This window comes from Cornus florida, unplaced genomic scaffold (genome assembly GCF_030987335.1).
Source record: "Cornus florida cultivar Cherokee Brave unplaced genomic scaffold, ASM3098733v1 CherokeeBrave_3.0.0_Hap2_Chr02, whole genome shotgun sequence".
Taxonomy (NCBI): Eukaryota; Viridiplantae; Streptophyta; class Magnoliopsida; order Cornales; family Cornaceae; genus Cornus; species Cornus florida.
In genome coordinates this window covers 425,678-452,297 of record NW_026775572.1, presented here as the reverse complement: position 1 = coordinate 452,297, position 26,620 = coordinate 425,678, and the positions used below count along the sequence as shown (strand labels likewise).

The following is a 26,620-nucleotide window of genomic DNA, read 5'->3' as shown; positions in this document are numbered from 1 at the left end:
TATTAATTGACTTAAATAATCAATGGCAAATATGACATTTAAAACCATAAGGGTATCTGTGATAACCCTCGATTCTAGAGCCACAGGTGATCAAGTCCAAACACAGATCCGAGGGATACCAAACAATTAATATGTAAATAAGCACGGAATACAAAAATGATATAAGAATAAAATAATAAGCTGAAAGAATTCTAAATTAAAAATTCTCTTAACATTATACATTGAAAAAGTATTAAACTTTCCAAATCCGTACAACTCGGGAATCCATTTAGTGGACCCCTAATAATCCCAAATGAACGTAAAATACAGAATCAACATCTAAAACTAAAATAAGAACGGAAGTCCTACGTAGTCAGAGGAGTGAGTGACTGTATCTGCTCAGCACGATCAAGCTCTAAGCCTGGAACTAACGAACACCTGAAAATTAAGAGTAGGTCAAGCCCACATGAGTTCTACCCTACTACAATCCATACAGAAACCCGATACACAGATACATCCTAGATAGCTCAACAACAACTAGAATAGTCCATATATGTATAAATACACACTATAGGACGCTCACTAGCCCAATAGGTCTGTCTCAGCCTGAGTAGAGATACCATGCAAATCGCACATAACGTGGTCATATGTATCTAGACCTACCAGGGAACAACAATTATGTCCAGTTATCCATCCTAGGCGATATACGTACCCCAACCATGATCCTGAGACTCAAACTAATATCACGGCACCATAATTATAAATATATAAAAATCCGTTCGAGGAATGTCATTCAAAGGTTTATTGACCTGACATATAACTATAAGTAGGACTTAACTTTTACAGTTAATCCATCTTATTTCTGAATAAGTAGGACTTAGTGTTTTGAACTAATCCATCCCCAGAATAAGTAGGTCTTAGTGTTTTGAACTAAGCCATCACTAATATGCTACCGTCCCATATCGATGCATATACATATATATAAATAAGACTTAACTTTTATAGTTAATCCAACTTATTTCAGAATAGGTAGGACTTAGTATTTTGAACTAATCCGTCCCTAATATGCCACTGTCCTATACTGGTGCATACACACACAACAAATCCAACAATTGACAAAACAGAACAAGCAATTTATCAACTATAATTCAGAACAATATAATGATAATCAGAATCAATACTGAACACATTATAATGAAATTCTTAAACGTAAATTTCATAAAAATTCATAAATCCAACAATTGATGAAATCTAAACAGTTAAAACATCAATTAACTCCATATAAGCATACTACAGTTTCAGTTAGTCAATTATGCTTATTACCGTACCTAAACATGATTAATACTATTTAATCATACATAGACAAATTGCTAGAATTATAATAAGCAATTAAATCATTCAATCAGTCCATAAATTGATGCAATTTATAATATATTAAAAACATCAATTTAATCCAATCCAAGCGCAGCTATTTTCAGATAATCCCTTACACTTATAACACTGTTGGAATATAATTAAATATTATTAAATCATATACGAAAGGTTTGCTAAGTTTCAGTAAGCAAACAAATTAACAGAGCAGTATTCCACTTGTAGACTTTTCTTTCACTTTATGTTGCTCTATTCCTTAATACATTAATGTGATAATGCTTCCTAATATTTTCATAGGTCCATCACAGCTATTTCCATCCTTCAATGCAATTTAAACAGTTTAAAAATACTCCAGACAGCCCAAACAACCCCTAAAAACCAATTCTGCGCGTTTCAGGGCAAGAGCAGGCTCTCACAAGTTGAGAGCCTGCTCCAAAACCATGGGAGCCGGCTCTAAGGAGTTGGGAGCTGGCTCCCTCCATGTGGGAGCTGGCTCTTGCTTTGAGGGAGCTGGCTCCCCTCTTTGGGAGCCTGCTCTCTCTCCCTTAAGAGCTGTTGTCCGATTCTATTTCATCTTCTTCGCCTCAGGCGATACCTAGAGCCTCTGTAACATTTTTATTACTTGTTCTAGAGTTAAATCAATGTCCCAGATTAATTATAAGTCACTGTTATGCATCAACGACATGGATTTAAACAAAGCTTACAATTAACGACAGCATGATTCAGTTAGACACTTTAAAAAATCTCAAACTAGTTTAATTCAACGAAACTTAAACACAGTTTAAACATGCATAAAAAAATATGTTCTAGCATTAATTTAATCCCTGGAGTCTACCTAGGCATGCACAGAACATAGGTTTAAGGGAAAGAGTTAAAATAGAGACTTGCCTTTAGGTTTCGGTTTGAAACCTTTCAACGTTGTCTGTGAGCTTTCCGACAAATTTCCGACTGCCGTTCAACACCTCCGTTGCTCGTGGTTTAACCCAGGAGCAATCCCTTCCTTCCTCCTTTAGCCTCCCTTGTTATCTCTCAAGCTTCCCTCTGTTTTCCTCTCAAGAACTATTACGTGCCTCTATTTTTCCTCTCAAGCACTATTACGTGAATAGGGTTTTCCAACCCTAACAGACGTATATTGTTCTATATATATAGGCTTTTATTAAACCTACTTCTAATTCCAACCAAATTACAAGTCGGCTACCATAACTTTATAAAATAAAACCCTAAACCTAAACTATATACGACACATACAAATTATAAACCAATTAAGTCCACCTACGCACACAGAATTAACACAAACAAACCATATAAGCTATTAAATAAAACAAGTTAGGTAAATCAACAATTAACCAAATAATTAAAATTAAATAAACAATTAAACAATTAATTTACATATATAAACAATTACCATTAAACAATTAATTTAAATAAATAGACCAGTTCAATTAAACAATTAATTTAAACAACTACATAATTAACCAATTAAGCAAATAAGTACATAATTAAATAAAAACGCAATAAAATTCTTAATTAAAATACCGCGACTATCCTTTTAAAATTAGGGGTATTACAGTATCATTGTTTAAAAAGTCATTAACTCGTATTTGAGTAACATTGACCGAAACCTCATCGTTGTGTCAATGCAAATTATCCTATTACTGTATTACTACCTCCGTCCCAAAAAGGATGTAGTTTTTTGGGAACCGTGACTTATCCCAAAAAACGACATCATTTTTAGGATAGAGGGAATATATATATATATATATATATATATATATATACACACACACACACACACACACAGTAGTGTTCAATTGCTCCCTGTGAGCACAAAATTATATATTCACTTTTAATTGTAGCCTTAGGATCTAATCCTACGACAATTAGTTAATCAACTTTCCTTTTCTTTATTTTAAGAAACTTACTCTTTCTTTCCATACCATTAAATATCGGTAAAGGGAAATGAAAGAATTACACAATTTATTAAAGAAAATAAGAATAAAATAATTTGGCTATTCTTTGCTTAGGTTTCTCATTATCGGTTGTTTGTTCAACAAATTTGTAAGCAGCAACCGAAACCAAATAAAATTAATCAAAAGAGGTATATAAAATGGCCATGAAATAAATATTGCTGGAGAAGTATTGACTATAGTCAAAACTCAAATTTCAAGATTGATTCATGTTTTATACTCAGCTTAATTAAAGATTGTAAATTTGTTCCACAACTAGTTTAGAATTAGGAGACGACTATTGGCTTCATAAATTTTTTTGGAAAGGTCCTGCAAAACAACTTTTAATATATTATTATATATCCATTTAAAAGTTCTCAGTGTCCAAGTCCTTAATTTACCGTATTCTAATGGAGAATTATGTTCTCTATATACTTAAAATCATTTAGGTATATGTCTTCTAGATTAATTTTACTTTGTCTTAGTGGCTATTTGCAAATTTGGCAAAAGTAGCCAAATTATTTTATTCTTGTTTCTTTTAATAAATTGTCTAATTTTGTCATTTTCCCTTAGGCCTCGTTTGGATATACAAGAGAGAAAAGAAAGAAAAGGATTACGAGAGAAAAGAAAATAAAAGAAAGGAAAGGAAATGATAGCTATAATTTATATTCATGTTTGGATAGATAGGAGAGAAAAGAAAGGAATTGGCAATATTGTTGTTTAGATAACACAAAAGAGAAAAAAAAAAGGGAAAGGATAATAATGAAATTACCATCTTACCCTTTTTGGTAGGGTTAGTAGGACAAAATCATTTCAGCCTCCCTATTCTCGTTCACCATTCTCTCTTTCTAGAATTACCAATCGCCTCCATCTCTCTATTCTCATTCTCACAGATCCTCTCTCTCTCTCCAACTGCAAACTACAAAATCTACAAGAATAAGAAGATCAAAACCCATATCGGCATATCATTTCAGATTGTTCCAAAAATCAAAATCAACTAATCAAGGTCTGTAATTATTGTTTTGCAACTCTCTCTCTCTGCAACTGTAAACTATATATATATATATTAGCCTTCCCAATAGCCTCCATCTCGTTCTCAGCCTCCCTCCCTCTCTCTGTGCAACTGTGAAAATCAAAACCCATATCCACGTATCATTTCAGATTGTTAAAAAAATCAAAACCCATATCTATCAGTTTCCATCACCCGCTGTTCCAGTTCGATCGCCGTTCGCAAAGCTTCAGCCGGCTGTCTCTCAACTCTCTTGCCCCTTCTATAATTTGTTCCATTTCTGTAATTTGTTCCAAATCTTGTCAATTTTGGAGGGATTCTAAATGAGGGATTTGGAGGGATAACTATCTCTCCAAATCCCTCCCAATCCTTTTTTTTTCTCTCTTATTCTTCCCATCCAAACACCCTAAGTTTCTTAAAATAAATAAAAGAAAAGTTAATTAACTAATTGTCGTAAGATTAGATCCTAAAATTACAATTAAAAGTCTTATTCCCAAAGAGCAATTGAACACTATATATATATATATACAGGCAGGCTCTCATGCGGTCCAAAACAACAGACTTCTTAACGGACTAAAAGTCAAATAGTCAATTATACTTTATTACTTTATAAAATGTAACCATAGTTAAAAATATTAACTTTAATAGTGAATTTACCATAGTTAGCTAATACAATCTCTCTCCTCCTTAATCTCTTCCATCGTCCATTACCGCCATATCCACACTATCACAGCCACCGTCTTCACCACTACAGCCACAACACAACTATCATATTCATTCTCCAATATCAGACTACAAGGCTAACAGATCCAGGTCACTCTCTCTTATTTTTGCACTCTCTCTTTCTCTCTCTTCTTTTTGCACTTTGATTTTTTTATTTTTTATTTTTTATTTTTTGGTTCTATTAATTTTTTTCCCTTGATGGCCGGACTATTGTTCTCTTATTTATTTTTTATTTTTTTGTTCTCTTAATTTTTTTCTTTAGACCCATTATTTTCCACACTTTGTGAATGGGCCTTTTTTTTTTTTTTTTAGGGTTCAAAGGATACCAATTTTTTATTTTTAGGGTTCGTGAATAAGCACAACTCCTAATAATTAATGGAGTCTCAAACAGAAAGCATATATTGCTTAATCTTGCCATGAAAATAATAAAAGGTCACCATACATTGAGAAACTCATTTATATTTGATTGGATGGTCACTAATTCAATGCTTTTGTAGTTTCAACTTGTTCATTCTCAAAATCGATCTAATTTACATTATATATATAGTAATAATAATAATACTCAAGTTGGTTTTGGCTTGAAAAGTTTCATGTCCTACTGATATTGTTTATTATGTTTTATGTCGAATATCATATAACAATCCTACAACAGTTAAAAGATGACTAGATATTAAAATTTTAGAAGGGCGCGAGAAAGAGAAACTTATAAACTGGTTTATGACAATAAAAATAGAAAATAAAAAATTTGACAGTTGTAATTATCATAGTGGAAATAAATTTTGAATTTGTCCATGGAGGGAATCCATTCAGCAGTCTGAGAAGAAGATTTAAAGTGAAGTTGCATGAGTTACATCGAAAATATCTCTGCAAATATTTGTTCACTTATTGTACTACACTATTCTCCACTTTTGGTGCTATTATCTGCATTATGAATGATGATTTCGACGGCTAAGAAATGGAAATTCGAGTGTCGAAAGTGTAATCAGAAGCACAATTCTCTCAGGTCAATCCATATGGACAACCATGTCTAGAAAACAAATTAATTAGGGCCGGCCCATACATATTTACATTATGGGTACTACTCTGCTTTTCAATTAAGATAGACCAGTTATCACACTTAATCCTGCCTTGAAAACAATAAAAAGTCTCTAAATTTGGATTTTTTGAAACTCCAATACTGAGACAGAAATAAAAAAACTCTCCATTATGGGTACTGCTCATATACTAAAACTCTCCATAGAAAACTCTCCATTATGGGTAATATATAATGTAAATTAGAGTGATTTTGAGAATTAAGGAGGCGAGAGATTGTATTTGCTAACTATGGTAAATTCACTATTAAAGTTAATATTTTTAATTATAGTTACATTTTATAAAATAGTAAAATATAATTAATTATTTGACTTTTAATCCGTCGAGAAGTTCGTTGTTTTGTACCACATGGTAGACTGCCTGTATATATATATATAAATATATTTATATTTATATATACTACTCTATTTGACTAGTAGCAATCAGCAACAACAGTAACCATAATAAAAGCTGAAAAAGAAGAAGAAAACAAGATCCACCTCGAACACCCCTCCCCCTCCACCACCATCCCCAAGCCAGCAAAACCGCCCCCAATATTCGTTCCTCCTTCTCCACATTCAATCTATCTCTCTACACAATCAAATCAATCTTCTTACAGTTAGAAAGAGAAATAAATCCATCTTACCAATTATATCCTTGGGATTTTTTTCTCCCATCCTGATCCACCATTGACCCTCCTTTCCTGATTGACTTGTATATATCTGTCTATGTAGTCTTGCTTCTGGTTATTGATTCCGTTTATCAATTACAAACCCCACAAATAAATCTCGAAAGGCCAAAAATTACTACCCAACCCAAAGAAAGAAAGAAAGAAAGAAGTTGTTAGTGTTGATCGAGAAGAAGAATGAGGGAAGACGAGGACTCCAATTGGTTCTCAAGATGGGAAGAACAACTCCCATCCCCCGAAGAGCTGATGCCGTTGACCCAGACCCTAATTTCCCCTGATCTCGCCATCGCTTTTGATATTCCCAACACTCCACCACCACCACCACCGCCGCCTCAGCCCCCCTCTTCCCAACCCAACTCCTCCGCCGAATTCGATTCCACCGATTTGGGTGCTGGCGCTGATGAGCCCGCACGCACCCTCAAGCGCCCCCGCCTCGTGTGGACGCCCCAACTCCACAAGAGGTTCGTTGATGCTGTAGCCCACTTGGGGATCAAGAACGCCGTCCCCAAGACCATAATGCAGCTCATGAGTGTAGATGGCTTAACTCGCGAGAACGTGGCCAGTCATCTCCAGAAATACCGCCTTTACTTGAAGCGTATGCAGGGTCTCTCCGGCGGTGGCGGAGGTGCCGGTGGGGGATTGGGGCCCCCAGCCGATCCCGCCACCGATCATTTGTTCGCCAGCTCGCCGGTGCCCGCTCATTTCTTGCATCCGGGTCGCCCCAATTCAGAGCATTTCTTGCCTTTTGTGCCTGTGGCGACGTTGCAGCACCACCATCAGCAGATGGCGGCGGCGGCGGCGGCTGTGGCTGGACATCCGCAGATGCAGATGCAGTATCGTCAGGTGGGGCATTTTGGGTCCCCACCAAATGGGCAGTTTGAGCATCCATTTCTGACAAGGCAGTCGCAGCAGGTTCATCGAATGGGAGCACCACTGCATAATAATTATGTAGAGGACTTAGAATCGGCAACAGCAGCAAATGGGAGGAAAGTTCTTACTTTATTTCCAACTGGGGATGATTGAATTTGGGTAACTCTTCTCTTCTGTTGCTTTCTCACCTTCTTGTTCTTCTTGTCAATTCAGCTTATTATCGCTCCGTCTTGTGAATGTATAACTTGTTATATATTCTTGTGGTCGTTTTAGTTGTGGTGAGGAGTCTTTACTTAGAGAGAGAATTAAATTGGTATTGGGTTTTTATGGAACTGCAAATTTTCTCTTTAGATAGATGGTGGCATCTTCGTCATCCTGTTGCCGCCCGATTCAGTTATGTTTGTCTTAATGATTATTAATTTATTAGCATTGCATTGCATTGCATTGGTGGGTTGGGTTGAGTAGTGTCAATTATGTAACCTTCATTTCCTTGGACTTCTACGGTACGTGTGTAATTAAGTTGTAGTTCTGAGCAGCAATAATGGATGGCTTTCTTAGAGGTTGCTACTTTGAGTTGTAGTTTGACCAGTGGCTGACTTTTCTTCCATGGAGTTTTCTTAGTTTGTCAAGGAGTTTTGTTTGTTATTGCCGGTGGTGATGGTTGTGGCCCAAACAAAAGATTGACTACATACATAATGAGCTTGCAGGTAAACGTGTGGAGTACAATTCTGCTGAGCGCTATCTAGAAATCTAAGAATTGGGACTCGGCATGATGCGTGGAATGGATGGCTTACTTGGTACTGTCTTTTTCGGCAATTTCCTGGAAATCTCCTGTCCTGTGTAGAAATCAATTATAGTGTTTCTGCATTAAGCTTTATGTAGAGGTGAGTCCTTCTTGTTGTAAATTGTGTGTTTCCATAGATCACTTAAACCCCTAACATTTTGGGGAATCAATAAAGTTATGAAACTGATTTTATTGAAATCTTAATCCTATTTTAGTGCTTCAGAAAAGGAAACATTGATGAATGGTAGCTTGATTTCATGAAATTGCTAGGTTACCAAGTGCTTCACTGTTTAGCTCTTCTCAATATTGTGTTCCCTTTCCTGCTCTGTTGTTATCTTTGATCAAGTCTGAGGTGACAGTACTAGCAATTCGTCATCATCGATAAATGTATGTCCATCTAAAGTTCTAAACTAAAATATTCACTTCTTCACTCTTGATTCAAACTACTATCATGATTCTAATTGAAACTCAAAACATTCTAAAACAAGGTGCAGATAATAAATAGGAAAATGATAAACATCAGGAAAGTTTTTTCATGATTTTATCATGAAAAATGTGGCAGCATTCTATTTGCCATGTTTTTTCTTTTTTATTTATATTTCGTTCTCTTTTTTACTTGGAAAGTTTTTATTCCTTCTTTGAAGAGAGAGTAGATACAGATTTATTTAGGGAATGCATCTCTCTCTATATGTCTGGGAGGAATAGAATATGATACATATATGTATAAGAAGAGATAGAGATGAGTAGTTGTGAAGAAGGGTTTTTAGTTAGAGAAAGGCTTATTATTCCATGAATATAACCATGCTATCAAATTTTGGGAATGAAAATCAATCTTTTCTCTGCAATAAACTTCTCGGCTAATGGTTTCCGTGATGTTAATTGAAAAACTTTAGTTTCATTCCCTGTGATTCAAACTCGATCACAAAAAAATATATATATATAAAAAATAAAAAAATAAAAAAAAAACCCATTAAATTAAATTTTATTATGAAAACAAAGTTTAATTAAACGATATTATGAATCTTTTTATTATTTATTTGTATTGAATCATTCATTTGTCCACTTTTTTAATCGGATTTCATTTAGAACAATTCACTATGTTTTAGACTATTTTAAAAGATGAGAATTTTATTTACAAGAAAATAGCCTAAAATCACCTCATATTACCATATATATATATATATATAAGAAATTTGGCCTATGAGAGAAAGCCACGTATCATTCAAGATTCAAACCATGAAATTTATTCATGATGTGTGTCACTGCTATAATAAATTATGTAGCGACAGAAATACGTATGCCATGTGTGACTGAGCTTTATCAAGTTAGGGGATGCGTATCATCATCAGGTTAATCTCTGCCATCTGATCCAGGGAAATGTGTTAGCAATCCCATAGAACTTTTTCAATGAAACCTTTTAGTGTATTATGTTTGGCATTATTTTGCACAAAGCAGTCACTTTTAAACATGAACCCACAACCTCAGGCTTGTTAGTGCGATGTTTTAGTGTACTAGACCTGGTTTAGTAAATACTCATTATAGTATATTTCATTACTTATCCAAGAATGACATAAAGAATTAATGAGCTGAACAATGGCTGGTATTCCATATATTTGCTGTGGAGATGTTGGAAAATAAAACTTGAAATGTTTAGTCCATTCATGAATATAATTGTTGCAAGAATCTAAAATTTTCTTTTAATTTCCTCGAGATTCTTGGCAACTGAAGTGTTACCAAACCCATCATGAAGTGCCTACCTTCTTTTACCAACAGTTTCTTAAAATTCTGAAATTTTGGGGCATCAGCCAAGTTTTGGGTTTTATTAGTTAAATGACATTCCAAAGAATTTTCTCTAAAGGAAAGCATGCCTTGTGCATCTCTATCACAAATTTACAATGTTGCTGTTAATTACTTCCATAATTCCATTTGTATTATTCTCTGTTCTGAAATCCAAAGTTGGTTTCATAATCAAGTATTTCCAATTAGTTTTGAAATAACGTTGTGCTGACTTACAAACCAAGTTGATCACATTAAATATCTTTGTGGCTCCATCAAACAGTGGATATTTTTCAACCATTTTTCACAATTGTTCTCATGATTTGTTGCACATTGTCTTTCTTCAATAATTTATTTTTTAAGAAATGATCTTCATTGACAAATGGGGGCATTATTTGATTAGCAGCCGGATACCATCTAACTTGAATCTGTTAGATGATCTAGTCAAGGGATGATTTACCTTTGGAAAGTTGCCTCATATGGAGACAACTTTTATATGATATATATCTGTTCATTGATGCTGTAGTTCTTCCTTTTTTTGGTGTGTGGGGTGTAGATTTCATTGATGCTACAGTTGAGGAAACGAATTGAATGCTACTAGTTTGAGGGATGATTCTCAGAACAGTGATATGTTCAGATCAAGGAAGTGTCAAAGTAGTTGTTGAATGAATGCGCTTGACTTTATTATTTCTTTCATTGAACTTTCTGGTGCTGAATGTTATTATATCTGTAGGAATCTAAAAGCGTCATCCCCGTTTTCTTGGGACGTTTCACCTTAAACACCAGCAGTGTGTGCTTTTAGCGCACTAGGGCCAAGGTTTACATTTTGACTGAAGTTTCTATATTTTGTATAGATTTTTGCTTGTGTTAAAGCCCTCCTGTGACATAATAAATTCTTATATTTCTTTTATTTTTTACAGAAAAAAAAAAAAAAAAAAAAAAAAAAAAAAAAAAAAATTTATTTGATACAAATTTATTTAGATTTGTTATCCTATTTAACAAAGATGATGCCTTTTAGGTAAATCATAATATTTTCTTGCTACTTTCATGCGTGTGAAACCATGGAATGGCACTTTTCCACAGCTTTCTTGAAAAAAATTTATGCTAACCAAATGCGTGAAAAAATTGCCAGAAACTCGTTGATGCTCTCTTGCTGACCAAAAAGATGAAAACTTGGAATGTATGTTTCAAGTGGCTGCAATTTGGATTGCTGGGGGCAGTAGCAAGCATTCTAAGTATTCTCCTTATCCTGAGTTCAAGGTTTTGTATTATATGGTGAGGCTATTCTTCTAGTTTTAAACGTAATGGTGATGGGGTTGTATGTTAGTTGACAATCTTTATTTGTCATTCAGTGTTCACTAAATCCTCTCAGTACATCATCATCCTATGTTGTATTATTACCATTACCAGGACAGGAGAGGACAGGTATGTGAGCTTGGAGTTGGAGTATCTCTCACTCTGTGACTGTGATCTAAAAGCTGGGGGTGCACCAAGTCTGATGGAGTCGTATGTATCCCCCAGTAGGTTTATCTTTCATATCCGATCCGATTTCAAGGGAATACTACCAAGCATGTCATTTCTGGTACTGGCATTTTCATATGCACGCTAGCATAGGATTGAGTTCCAGATATAAATGGCCCCTCAACCGAGAGTATTATTCTAGCTTGAATCAGAATGATTAATTATGTGCAAATATACCTGTTGAATGTAATCCCAAATGAATTTTTCTGGGGGCCACAGTGTAGCCAGCCTTTTCAAAGATCAGTCTCATGTCAACAACTCTTGCCCTTGTTGTGTTTTTGCGACTTCCTGCACTTTTGAATACATCAAAAGGACAATATACTCTCATAAATGCCCACTATTATTTGGCTTGAACAGAATTATTTATATTCCTGGTTTCTTTCCTTTGTTCCCCCATGAATTCCAATCTAGTGCTTCTAATCTACACTTCAAATTCATTAAGTTATATATAACCTACCTCCATGTAAGATCTAGATGTGATTGCAAACATCTTCCTTAAGCAGAAAATTGTTTAACTAAAACAGAAGCGCGTCATTTTGATCGAGCATGTCATGTCATGTCATTGTTAAACAATGGGTGGGTGGGTGGGTTTGAGATCGATGCAGGCAAATATGGAGCCCAGGCAACTAAAATTTGGCTAATGTTTTCTTTATATCTTTTCTCTAGTCTTAACAACTTTTATAAAAATTGGATGGCTGTCCACATGCCCAGCTCTGATTTTAATCATTCGAACAATATTATCACCTAAAAATTGAAAGACACATCCCACACCAATGCAATGCAATGCAGTCAAGGCCAATTATGATAAGTAATCACACAGGCTGCCTGTAATTAAGAACCGCACACCCAGCCCTCTGGCATAATGGCACCCTGTTCCTGTTTTTAACTTTTGATTGTAATTCGTCTAACAAATTTTTTTTTTTTTTTTTTTTTTCATCTGAGTTTTGTTTTTAACTTTCGATTTCAACATCTACATGATCAGACTTAAAATTCAGGTCAGATGTAAGCTTGGATAGAATATACCGGAGGGGATCCATGTCCGACCGGGGAAATGTTAGGAAGAGTTCCGAATTCAGACTCTCTAATACTGCTCCCAAGTATTTATTTTATATATACAGACACATCATATGAATACTAAAACATCTATATCAATCATTGTGTGATGTGAATACAAGAAAGATTTTGGTTCCAAATATGCATTTACCCTAAAAATATTTATAGAAGAATTGTGTATGGCAAATATGCATGTATTCCACTACAAATAAATAAAATATTTAGATCAGTAGCAGCATCCATACCCCATCCCTAACGTCAAGACACCAAAACGAAAATAAAAAGAAACTGAGGATGGTGATTATAACAAGCCTGTCTTTGACAAATAACCTAATAAGAGCAAACCTAAATGAAAAGGGCAAACTGCATTTAATAATTTCTGTTGTACAGACATTTCCCATCAGATTGTCAGTGGTTTTGTGAATAATTGAAGCTCAGAGGCTGCTGACAGTAAGGGGCCTGCAAAACAGTAAAATTTTCGTGAATTGATGGGAATTAATCAGACACAAATTATGCAAGTTACATGGGCAAGGAAAACTAATACCATATGGTACTAGATATGATATTGCTGACAGACTTTACAAAATATATGATCTTGCTGGTATATCCAGCCCATGCGACTAGAAAACATGGCAACCAAAGACTAAATGTTACTCTTAACCATATTAAAAGCAAAACATTGATATCAACCATAAACCACATCAGTTTTGCTGCTGAAATTGACATTTTCCTTGCTATCTGTTTCACGATGTACTTATTTAGGGGGGGGGGGAGAAAATAAAAAAAAAAACCAGCTAATCTGTAGAAACAATATGTTTAAACCTCAATCTCAGAGTCAATTTCACATTCAAGAAAAAGGAATCGAAATAAGAATCACATCCTCTTGAAATAAGAATTGTTTTTCAGAGCATTAGCGACTCTTGGCAGAGCCATCAACTCCTAAGCAGCATAAGAAATTGTTCACTTTTTTGGCAAAATCTTAGCATATCCAACAGAAATCGTCATTGTATGCTCTCTGATGCAAAATTTATTTATTCTACTTGTGAAAATGCACTTTCGATATGCCCTGCACTTTATGAGGTTCGGAGATGAACATGCATGATCATTGCAGGGAAGCCATCATATGCATAGAATCTCTTATAGAAGGCTTTCAATTCTTAAACACGCTATTTAGCAATTCTCGCCATTATTGCAATCTCGTGTCACTCACCAATGTTTCACACTAATTTGAAAACTTTTTCTGGAGAGAAAATTCACCCTCAAGCATACACTGGCTTTGTGAGACATGAACAGGAAATGCCCAGAAAAAAAAAAAAAAAAAAAAAAAAAAAAGGCCCAAATATGCTGGTCACTCGAGATACTTTGTACATTTATTGAATCATACCTAAAACTTCCGTACCCAACTTTAAACTAGTAAATCAACAAAGCAAAATCATACAGATAATGTCCATTTGTTACAACTATAATCTTCCCATTTTTGCTAAAAATAACGGCTATAGTGTCTTTTTTTTTTCCTTTTTTTTTTGTGGGGGAAAGAAAGAAGCCATAATGGATAGGGAATTAAAAGTACCTGAAAAACAGCATGCCTAAATTGATCATATGACTGTGCATACATCATGGCAGGAGTTGGCCACTGCATGTAGACAGCATCTCCAGCAGTTTGATTCAACCCTGTGGTGCAAAAAGGGCTCATAGCAGGGGTTCTGAAATTGATGGAAGCCTGGGACCTTGGCATCTGACCAAATTTAGGAACTATGGTATCATACTGCACAAATGGAGGCTGAAACTTCTGCATGTTCATCAAGCTAGAGTTTTGATTAGCTGGAATACTCTTGACATACCTGCATCAGTCAAAAAGATGAATTAGTTTGGATAGTTTAGGGGTCCACTTATCTTAAAATATTGCATCCACAATAAGGCCTTTTAAATAAAAAATATATATTATGTTTCAATAACCACGGTTAGTATAAAAAAGGCCATTACTCAATGGCAGGTGCCACCCACACAAGATGCTGGGAGGAGATGATTGAAGACGGACATGACATTCAGCATTGTTTTGCAAAAAGTGTTTGTTCTTAAACTCGAACCAAGTCCTCATGCTTTTCAACCCAAGCTTCTACAATTACACCAAGCAATATCCTCCATTTAATAGTTAATTAAAATTTCTAAATACTACACACCCATAATTACATCAAAATTGCTTTTATATTTTAAGCAAACAAAAATAATTATTTTTAAAAAAAATTAAGAAATACTCAGTACAACAATTATTATACAATTTTCTGATAAATCGACGTATGATGCAAAAGAGCTACAGAAAGAACAATTGAATCTTGATCTACTAGATGTGTCAAAAAGAGGCTAACCCAGCATATTTATTAAAACATATTGTTAGGTATATGAATCGTGTAGGTGTATTCCTACTCAAAACCTACACTGTAATGCATCAAAGTATCTTAAGTCGTTCGTGGACATCTTTTGATGACAAAGCAAACACAACGGGTCAGTGGCCTAACAGTATCAGTCTCTTACTTCCCAAAGGGAGGTCAGGAGTTCAAGTCTCAGAAGAGACAAGTGTGTGTGAGTACCAACTCGAAAAAAAAAAAAAAATGGAATATTCGCATCCTCAACTACACATTTAGAATATAGGTAAATAACCTTAAATGACCCCATTTGACCTAATTTGACTTCGGTTGGGCTCATAAGTATGTTTTGAAAGTGTTTCTGAATAATGGTTTTTCAAAATTTAAGTTTTACACATTTTTCAAATCTGGAATTCAAACCAGAAAACAATAACTGTCAATCATATGGTCGATCGATCTAGTAGTTTCCGGTGAGCATTGATCAAAAAGTCGTTCAGTCAAGATATTCCAGGTAAATCTGTTTTCAAAACTAGAATACATTGATCAAAGTGTCGATCAATCAAATAGTGTCCAATGCAATTTGATCGAACCTGTTGGGCCTGAATTTTTGGTAACTCTACTCAAAATACAATTTTACAAGGTTTGAACTTCCTAAAACGTCTGGGATTCCTATATTGGATATAAATATATATTTTGTTTATAAGTAAGATTTTATAAAAGGCCCTCAAAAGGGGAGCGCTCCCAAAGAAGGCAACAGCTGTCCAAGACAACACTATAGCTTTAAGCTATCCACAAAATCCAAAAGAGAATCCATTGAATTACAGTCCCGCCCATTTACCCAAAACAATAAAGAAGAAAGAATATTGTATTTAATAGCCCAAATGGGAGACTCCTCTCCCTCAAAAAATCTCCTATTTAGTGGATATAAATATGTATAGCCAGTCTAAGCAATCATCCATAGATAAAAAGTTCTTGAGAGAAAAATCTGTTTTATTAAATCTTGGGTTCCCATAGATTTTTCCTTTGTGATATTGAACACTCAAACAAGTAGAAAATCACAACCAAATACTATTCAAATGAACAATCAGAGCAGACATGAGCCAGCAATCATTAGAGAAAGAGGTTCAAGAGGAGTGGATGCAGTAGACAAGTGAAAGGACGGAGTACAGACTTTTGATGGAGTTTGGCATCGTCTGTCTTTAGAGGTAATTAGGGATTTGAAGGAGAGTGAACTGTTAACCTAGTTGTATCTCTTTCTCGATGGTGGATTGTGCCTGAGTGGGCTAGGTCATATGGTTTTTCCCTTCTTGGGTTTTCAAGTTAAAATTCATTTCTCCACTCTTACTACTTTCTTTGTTGCTAAATTGTGAATCTGTTGATTGAAATTTTAAGCTATAATCTAATAATACAATGTCATAAATATAACTAATTGGAATTTTTGAAAGATTAGCGATTTTTGAAAGATTAACGATTTTTGAAAGATTGGCGATTTTTGAAAGGTTTATTAAAAGCAGAAAAATATCTATAAGACCTATTCATCTCCCCTGCCCTCTAGGTCAAGTTCAATGCTTTCACTCAGACTCATCAAAGCCTTGGACAACAGTCTAGCGCACTTTCCCACGTCAAAAACTTCAAAGGGAAAAAAGCATGTAAATTAGGCAGTTTGGCCATATCCTACCACCCCTACTAACAATTGATTGTGGACCAAAAAAGCGATTTATACACTGTCCACAGCCTGTTAGGCAAAAAGAAACTACATCTTCGAAGGGTGGCAAGGAAGTTTGGCGTCATCTATGTCTAGAGGTAACTAGGGTTTTGGAGGGGAGTGAACTTTGTGGATTGTGCCTGACTGGACTAGGTCCTGTGGTTTCCCCCCTCTTGGGTAATTCACGTAAAAATTCATTTGTCCCTGCTCTGTTTGTGGCTAAATTATGAATCTGTTGATTGGAATTTAAGTTATAAATATTCGGGAAAAAAAATTAAGTTATAAATTTAAAATCTAATAACACAAAGTCAGATACAACTAACAGGAATTTAAATAAGATTAACGATTTTTGAAAGGTTAGTAAAAATCATAAAAATATCCATAAGACCTATTTAATCCCCTCTAGGTCAAGTTTGTTGCTCCCACACTGACTTATCAAAGCCTTGGGTAACGGTCTAGAGCACTTTCACACGTAAAAAACTTCAAATGGAAAAAAAACATGTAAATTAGAAAGTCTGACAGCATGAGGCCATATAATATCACTCCTACTTCAACTAACAATTGATTGTGGATCAAAAAAACAATTTATCCACCATCCACAGCCTGTTAGACAACACACACACACATATATATATATATATCTTGGTATAATATTTTTCCTGACCTCGGGTAAAGAACAACAAAAAAAACAAAAACAAGAAGGTGAACTTGACTGGGTACAGCAACATCACACTTTCATGGAATCACAAAAGAAATAACACTTTACAGAACTTCTATATACATCAATGTAACAAGGCATTAACTGATATGAGGTTCCTAGAGCAGCAACTATAACAAAAAAAAGTGATCAATTAGCAGAGACGTGTCCAAAAGATTCCTATACTTTTAGTTTGCATTACCTATGTATTACTATATTGCATAACCATCCTTATCAATGTATGGTCAAATGGCTTAAATGTTGTGTTCTTATTTAGATAATCGAAAGAAAATGTGAATTAGTAAAATCCCAAATACAAAGTGATAGCTTTCAACCAAGTAACTTTCCACTTATCAAAAAAAAAAAAAAAACCAAGTAACTTTCCATGCCAATTCAAATCCAGGAAGGGATGCTTACCTTTCATAATTCCGATCGTAATCTGGGTCTGTGCGATCCTTCTCCCTATCTCTAAAAATAGCAACTCGGGAAGAAGAACCAATGTCCCTAATGCAGAAGGCTTTCTCGGGATCAACAATGGAGTTCCTGCAACCTTCATGCTCTTCTCTGCCCAAACACAAATTCTTCACATCTAGAGGTGATTGAGAAAATGTATGTTCAGACTCTGGACTACTAGGGCCACTGAAAATGCGAGCTCTTGCCCTATCATACTCCTCCTTCCTCTCTTCCACAGTTCTAACAGGACTACGCTTGCTCCCCAGTTCACTGGCTCCATTCAAAAAAGCTTTATTAGGCCTTGGCTTAATGACAATTTTAATCTGCTCATGTTTGTCATTTTCAGACTGTTTAGCTGGTATTTCTGATAAACAGACAGCAGGGTATCTGCTTTCTACCATTTTCCTTGCCATGATTCTAGCTCCCAGACCGTCTAAGATGTTATCCTGAACCACAGTCTGCAGGCCATAGTGTTGAGCAACACGGTGTGCTGCAAGGCGAAGGTAGGATGTAGGGAAATGTTGGAACTCAAACTGCTGCTGATCAGAATTTCGCAGAAACTTCTGAATATCGAGTTCCATCCGCAGAACTGAAATACCAAAAAAAAAAAAGCATAACTAAAGCATAAAAAACCCTAATCCAATTTTTCTACCTGACAATTAAAAGCCATCCTATTTTCAACTGAAGACAGCAACGAAGATAAAAGTGAGATGGAGCATCTCAAAGAAGGGTGGCAATAGACAAATTTCTACCTGCCCCACCACTATTGAGACATGTTTGGAAAATATTTAAATGGAATAGGGACTGAACTGAATAGAAAAAGGAAAAGCCGTTTTGCATTTGGGTGATATCAGCAACAGGGAGTCCTGTATCCCATTATTGTACATGTATTTTACTTACGTGTCAATAGAATACATATTTTTTTACAAGTGTAAAATATATATCTTTTATAAAAAACCTTATCTGTCAGTCTCTCTCTCTCTATCTCTCACACACACACACACCCCACCACCACCACCGAGACAAAGCCACCATTACCACCACTGATCGTCTTAACCATTGTGCCAATGAAGCTTATTATCTGATCTAAGATCTTCTGACTGTGTTTTAATTTTTCAGGTTAATGCATATTTTATTTTATTTTTAATGATATTTTAATTATTATTCACAACACTATGTGGCTGACGGTTGTCCATATACAAGGTCGAAGCTCCCCGAAGTGCTGCTTGTCAGGTGTGAGATGATGGGCTGGAGATGGATAGATTAATAAACAATGTGACCCTCCATTGGCTTGCAGCAGGATCAGATGAAGGCGAGATCAGGATAGTGTAGATATGTTCCATACCCATCCTCTGTTGCCATCCCAATCCCAAAGAAACTATTCCAGGCTTAGACATTAAATACTCTTCTACCTTGTAACTACATAATTTCATACTCTCTGTCAGCTAATTTTCCTAACATGGTTCTTAGATTCCTTTTAATTCCCCCAACACCCACTTTTCTTTTCTGGTATAGCATGATAAGTATATAAAATAACAGCAATATGCATGCCATTTGACAGCAAATTGGAGCAAAATGAAGTTTGAAGTCCAACTAGAAATTCTAGTTCACAGGAGGATACATAATACAAACTGTTACACACATATTTCCATACAGGGAGATGAAGTAACAAGTCCCACTCACAATTTTTAATCTCGGTAAGGATCCTCTACTTTACTCTTTTTTTGTGGTGATATTATATAAAACATAATATTGGTTGCACCTTCACATCACAAGGTATTTATGTGACATTGAGATAATATATTTTCATGCTTCACAGCAATAATTATTATTTATCAAAAAAAATGCTTCACTGCAATTATTACTGAAGGTTACAAAATTTGTAAGCTTTTCTTACAAAGAGCAACTTATTTTTTTTTTTGATAAGTAAAATGTATTAAAAAGCGTTCAAAAGGGAAACGCGTCCCAAGCTATACAAAGACAAAACGGATCCTATGAACTCAAAGAGCCCATGAAGTCAACAATATCCTCAAGAGAAGAGTAGTCTCTCCCCCGACCCCAACAAAAAACGAGTACAAATAATAGAAAATTTCAGCACCCCAATGGAGGACTCCTTCCTATCAAAAGATCTTCCATTTCGCTCTTTCCAGAGGCTCCACCAAATGTAAAAAGGGGTCACCCTTCAGAAAACTCTCGCCTAAGCCCCCATCCATTGGCCCCTCCAAATATCCAACAACTCCCAAGTGGTCCGAGGTATGACCCAATGAATACCAAACAAGCCAAAAATCATACTCCAACAATCATGAGCCACATGACAATGCAACAGAAGATGATCCACTGACTCCCCATTAATCTTGCAAAGACAACATCGATTAACAATGATATGCCTTCGCTTCCTCAAGTTGTCCAAAGTCAAAATCTTACTCCAAGCTGCAGTCCACACAAAAAAGGCCACCCTAAGAGGCGCCTTAGACATCCACACCGTCTTCCATGGGAAGTTGGTACCATGAAAACCAGAGACACACAAAAAAGGACCGGACCTGGAACATCCCCTGAGAAGAAGGCACCCAAATCAAGGAATCTGCACCAATACCCTCCACCTCCTGTCTATATAGGAGAGCCAAAAACCCGGTGACATCATCCAACTCCCAATCCTGAAAAGCTCGCTGGAAGCGCACATCCCAAGACAACCTTCCGCTATCAAGGCGATAGCAGTCAGTAACCATAACATGTTTGTCAACAGCGATCCTGAAAAGCCTGGGGAACAAAAGAGCCAATGTATCCTCACACCATGAATCCTCCCACAACCGGACATTCCTTCCATCCCGAACTCTAAATCTAATATGTTTGGAAAAAACATCCCACCCCTTTCCAATGGCCCTCCACACCCCCACCCCACTAGCAGACCTGACTAGTCTAACTGACCACCTTCCTCTCTCCTCCCCAACGCGACACGAAATAACCCTTCTCCATAATCTATGTCTTTCATTGCCAAATCTCCAAAGCCACTTGCCAAGAAGAGCACTATTGAAAGGGGTCAATCTCCTAATTCCAAGCCCTCCCAACTGAATAGGCCTGCAAACCTGCTCCCATTTGACAAGATGATACTTAAACTCCTCTCCGCGACCCCCCCAAAGGAAGTTCTGTTAGAGCATCTCAATTATTCCAACAATAGAGACTGGAATCCGAAAAAGCGAAAGAAAGTACGTTGGGAGGCTAGACAAAGTACTCTTCGCTAACGTAACTTTACCACCCTTTGACAGATATTGCTTTTTCCAACCAGCTAATCTTCTCTTGACCCGCTCAATCACTGGGTTCCAACTTCCCACCCTCCTGGCCGAGTCCCCCAGCGGCAAAGCGTTGCGGCCCCCACCCTAAAACAGCAGCCAGAGTGTCCACCTCCTGAACCTCCCCCACAGGAACAATCACACTCTTACCCACGTTAACTTTCAAGCCAGAAACAACCTGAAAACAAACCAAAACACATCTCAGATACCTTAACTGGGACACCTCTGCCTCACAAAAAACAATAGTGTCGTCCGCAAAAAGTGAGTGAGAGATCTCCATCTGCTGAGCTGAGTCGGGGTCGATCTTGAAACCCCTAATAAAACCCAAGTCCACCGCCCTTCTCATCAACCTACTAAGGGCCTCCATAACAATAATAAAAAGAAATGGGGAGAGAGGGTCCCCCTGCCTCAAGCCGCGAGAACTGCCGAAGAACCTCGAAGGAGACCCATTCACCAACACCGAAAACCTGACAGTGAAAACACATGAAACAATCCATTTCCTCCATCTCTCATCAAAGCCCATCCTCTCCAACTTGATATCCAGCAAACATGATCATAGGCTTTCTCGATATCCAACTTGCAAAGAACACCAGGAGTCCCACTGCAAAGTCTAGAATCCACACATTCACTGGCAATAAGGGCGGAGTCCAGGATCTGTCTACCCCCAATGAAAGCATTCTGAGACTCAGAAATAACTCCATCCAAGACCTCCCTCAATCTAAAGGCATGGACTTTTGCGATGAGCTTGTAAATGCACCCAATTAGACTAATAAGTCTAAAATCCTTGATATTAGAAGCACCACCCTTCTTAGGAATAAGGGCAATAAAAGATGCGTTAAGCGATTTCTCAAACTGCCCCGTGGAATGGAACTCATGAAAGGTGCCCATAATCTTGTATCGAACCACCTCCCAGCTCTCCAACAAAAATCTCATCGTGAGACCATCAAGGCCTAGAGACTTATCACCATTGTAACTCTTTAAAGCCTTCAGCACCTCCTCCTCTGAAAAAGGACTTTCCAACCCATCCCTTTCCAAGGCAGAAATAGAATCAAAGTGAAGACCAGACGTGGCCTCCAACGAAGAGGCTCAGAATAAAGCCTTTGGTAAAAAGAGAGAATATCGCTTCGCACCTCCTCCTCCGAAGTCAAGACCGCACCATCCACACACATCCGCCCAATATGATTACTCCTCCTATGAGCATTAGCAGTTCTATGAAAAAACTTCGTATTCCAGTCTCCCTCTTTGAGCCACAATGCCCGAGATTTCTGGCGCCACGAAATTTCCTCCAAAAGAGCAATCTCCACACATTCTGCCTGACAAGCTGCTATCCTATTACGTTGAGATTCAGAAATAACACCCTCCCCTTCCAATCTATCAATCTCAGCAATATCAGCCAAAGCCCTATTCTTCCTCCACACCAAGCTCCCGAACACCTCCTTATTCCACCTTTTGAGATTATTTTTCAGGAGTCGAAGCTTTCCTGCAAGAATATGGCTCGAGGTACCCACCACCAGGTTCTCCTCCCACCAAGAATGCACAGATTCCTGGAAATTATCCGCACGAAGCCACATGTTCTCGAATCTGAAAGGAGTGCTGCGAGATCTCAAACCTCCACAGTCCAAAACCAAGGGAATGTGGTCCGACGTCACCCTAGCCAATACAGCTTGAACAACATCCAGGAACTTCTCCTCCGAGTCACCGAAAATCAAAAATCTATCAAGGCGAGAGAAAGTTGGAGCTTCCCTTCCATTGGAGCAAGTGAAAGAAGCTCCCTCAAGAGGGAGATCAATAAGCTAGTGGCCTTCAATAAAATCAGAAAAGTGCATCATAGCCTAATTCCACGGACCATCTGTGGATCTCTCCGCCGGGGATCTAACCACATTAAAGTCTCCTGCCGCGCACCAAGGAAGAGACCACCTCCCCTTCACGCCACTCAACTCCTCCCACAATCCATCCCTCACACCATCATCAACCGGCCCATACACCCCAGAAAAACCCCAAGTGAAGCCATCCTCCTCAATGTAAAATTCTTCGTACTAAACAACCTTATAAGTTTATCAAAATAACATTTAAAGCCCAAATTTGTGGGATTTGGCATTAAAACGTGTGCACACCAACATTTTGGGGGCTTAATGCAACCAAAAATAAAATAAAAAATTTTGGTAACCATGTCATCACGAATCCGCATCATTGCATCTGTTACCCTTATGGCCTCAATTACTAGTTGCTACAAGTTAATACCTTGATACATATACTATTTATGCATATATAAAAACTTGTAATGTGTATCCAAAAGTTGTAGTACATTTCTGAATCTAAGGCATATCTTGCCTACTATGATCAAAATATCTAGAGCATGCCCGGGATAATTACAGATTGTATTAGGTGCAAGCAACCATAAATTTGTATATTCAAGTGCATATTACTGACCCAGACTCTGTTTGATTGTCATTTATTACTGGGCATGCAAGAGGCTTCAATAACTCGAAAACCCTAATGAAAATTCAGTAAGTGCGAAGGAAAGTGACAAAGCACCATTCTTACTGAAAAAATAAAATAGAAACAGTGTACCATAAGACCAAGAAACGTTAATTGCATCACAATACTTAAAATTCCTTTTCTTTTGCTTTTCTTTTTTTTCTTGTACGAAAGTAAATTGTCTTTAGAAACCCCAAAAGGGATTGCAGTCATGATAATTATTCTAATCTTTTCTTCTTTCAGAATTCAAGTAATAGTCCTTTATTTTCTAGACCAATCTTTTTTTATTCTCTTCCTTACTTTTTGAGGAGATCTCCTTCCATACTTTAAGGGGAGATCTCCTCCCTGCAATCCCCTTTACTTTTTCTTTTCTTTCTATAGACTTAATACTCAATATAGAATGCACATTTTTTTTATAAGTAACATAGAATACACATTTTAAAGCTGCAACACTTCAACTAAAAATTTCCTAAGTTCTCAAGGAATAATTAGTTAATTACAACACAACCCTAACACCTTCACAAATAATTTGCAGCCCTTCAACTAAAGTAATCCAACCATCAACAACAACAACAGCAGCAGCAGCAGCAGCAGCAGTAGTAGGTAATAATACAAAGTGAACGAGGCCATAAAAAGGAAATATAACGACCAGTTTGGATTGACAGAAATGAGAGAAAAAGAAAGGGAATGGTTTGGAGAATAATCTAAACTTGTGTTTGTTTTAAAAAAGAGGAGGACGGGATGGATTTGGAGGGAGGGGTTTACAAACTCGTTGGCCATTGCACATTTATTTTCTTTTCCCTTGTTTTTTTAATAGCAAGTGAATTCCCTTTTACCCTTAACATGCACAATAAAACAATCCTTTCCTTTCCGTTCTTCTCTCTATTATCTTTTCCGAAATGCAATGAATGGTTGTTACTATCTTTTCCTTTTTCCTCTCCTAAGTTATATAAACACGAAGAGTGGTCAGCACTATTTTTCATAACTCATGGTATCATCGCCTTTCATTTGCCTTGTACTTAACCAAACAAAGTCCAAGTCTATGAAGTTCAATATAACAATAGCGTGAAGATTATCTCACTGTGGTAACATAAATAGTAATTCACTGCAATAACTCAATTCTATATCAGTATAGTAACTTGAAAAATATCCCACTTTAAATAAATAAAATAAGATTTAAAAACAAAAACTTATGAATAAAAAGAGGGTCCTATATTCAAAAAGAATTCATGGTCAATGATATCCTACACATAGCAATAAAAATCTTAAATATTAGATGTATGACATGGCGACTATATCTATGAGACCAGAAAAGTTTAAATCACAAATGAGACCCAAAAGGCAATTTGTCATTAGATATCATCAATTCAGTTCAAGTATGTGAAGGAAGTCCAAACAAGTTATGAGAATAAGACATGATAGTTTATACATCGTCCCTTCTATCAAAAAGTCTTAACAATAATGATTATCACATAAACATTCATATAAAAACACTTCTAAAATTTGCTGTTTTTCCAATTTTTCATGAGACTGGTTTTTCACTACAACAATTCAATCACAATATTACATATTTGATTATGCTTCTATAAAAGCTATTGAAAGTTTATTTGATCAACCAATATAAAAAAGTTGTCAAGAAGCAGCTCTTCTCTGCATGTATATTGTATGCACACATGTAAGTCGTGTTTCTCCTCAATTCATACAAACACACATATATCTAGCCAATTCAATTACTACAAGTGACAACGTTAGGTCTTCACACACAAAAAGAAAATGCTTCATTAATCTTGGAGATATCAGATCTACAATATAGTCTGACAAAACAATTTCTATGACAGCAGAAAATAAAGCTGACGAATACTAAATGACAATACAAACCTCTTCAGATCTGACACAGCTACGCGTCCCTAGAACATTAAATCCCAATCCACTCTTCATTCAAACCCTAACCCTAATAGGGTCCAATGAAATATACACGCACAGATACGTAATTGAAGGACATGAGGACACAAGGTCAAAAATTGCAGGGGAGATCTAAAATATAAAATAAATAATAAATCTAACACCCAGAATCAATCTATGAACATGAGTAAAGGCATGGAATTAGAGTGAATCAGGATAAAATAGGAACGAAAAGCGTAAAAAGAAACTCACTGGTGACACGATGACGAGGGTTTTGAAGAGCCTCAACCAAGAAGGGATCGACCAGTGACGCGAAGGGCTCCTTTTCATTCGGAGCGACCACGCCATCATTGGTGGTTGGTAGAGTTAAATCCATGGCGAATCCAAAAGATATATCTCTTTAAATATATGTATATATCTATAGCTCAACGCTTACTCTCTTCAAAAGTAAGTATCTTCTTCTCTCTCCTCCCGACGGGGAAGGTTTAAGAAGAAGAGACTTCTCTTTTTCTGAGCATCAGAACGAAAACCCTCTCTCTTATCCCCCAACCAAAGAGGCAAGAGGGGAACGCAAGAGAGAGAAGAAAGGGATAAAGACTTCTTTGTTTATGAATAAAATTCTCTTGTCTTCTCTTCTCAACGTGAAAAGTCTAAAAAAGCCCCGATCCATACAATATCCGGATCAGCGTTTGGGTTGTACAAAAGCCGACCCTAACCCCGAACGTGTTGAATTCCGTTGGCTACATCAGTTGGGAATCGGGTGGGACTAATCCGAATAATTTGATTCTCTGTTGAAAATTTTATGTGAGTGGACAAAGAGGTATTCGGATCATGAGATTGGGATTGGATTTAAATTTTAAAACTTGAATTTATTTTTAAATAAAATTTCGACAAAGATTTTACTAACACGGATACTAAAAAATTACAATTTTTAATATTTTTAA

General features: G+C 36.5%; 2 protein-coding genes across 3 annotated transcripts; one reads left to right on the top strand and one right to left on the bottom strand.

Annotated features, from left to right (window-relative positions):
- The first annotated feature begins 6,540 nt into the window (after positions 1–6,540).
- Positions 6,541–11,580, top strand: LOC132290091 (transcription factor MYBC1-like). Of its 2 annotated transcripts, XR_009475138.1 has the most exons (3): positions 6,541–7,816; positions 8,365–8,541; positions 11,350–11,580. XR_009475138.1 is itself a non-coding variant. In XM_059790045.1 (2 exons), the coding sequence occupies exon 1, from the start codon at positions 6,965–6,967 to the stop codon at positions 7,808–7,810; it is 846 nt and encodes a 281-aa protein (XP_059646028.1). In that variant the 5' UTR covers positions 6,541–6,964; the 3' UTR covers positions 7,811–7,816; positions 8,365–8,648. The 2 variants fall into 2 exon arrangements, 1 of the variants encoding a protein (XP_059646028.1); XM_059790045.1 differs by lacking the exon at positions 11,350–11,580 and having other exon boundaries at positions 8,365–8,648.
- A 1,338-nt stretch (positions 11,581–12,918) lies between these two features.
- Positions 12,919–26,265, bottom strand: LOC132290075 (uncharacterized). The gene is made up of 4 exons (XM_059790043.1): positions 25,929–26,265; positions 17,974–18,598; positions 14,362–14,632; positions 12,919–13,250 (listed from the first exon to the last, which is right to left on the bottom strand). The coding sequence occupies exons 1-4, from the start codon at positions 26,050–26,052 to the stop codon at positions 13,200–13,202; spliced, it is 1,071 nt and encodes a 356-aa protein (XP_059646026.1). The 5' UTR covers positions 26,053–26,265; the 3' UTR covers positions 12,919–13,199.
- Positions 26,266–26,620: the final 355 nt, after the last annotated feature.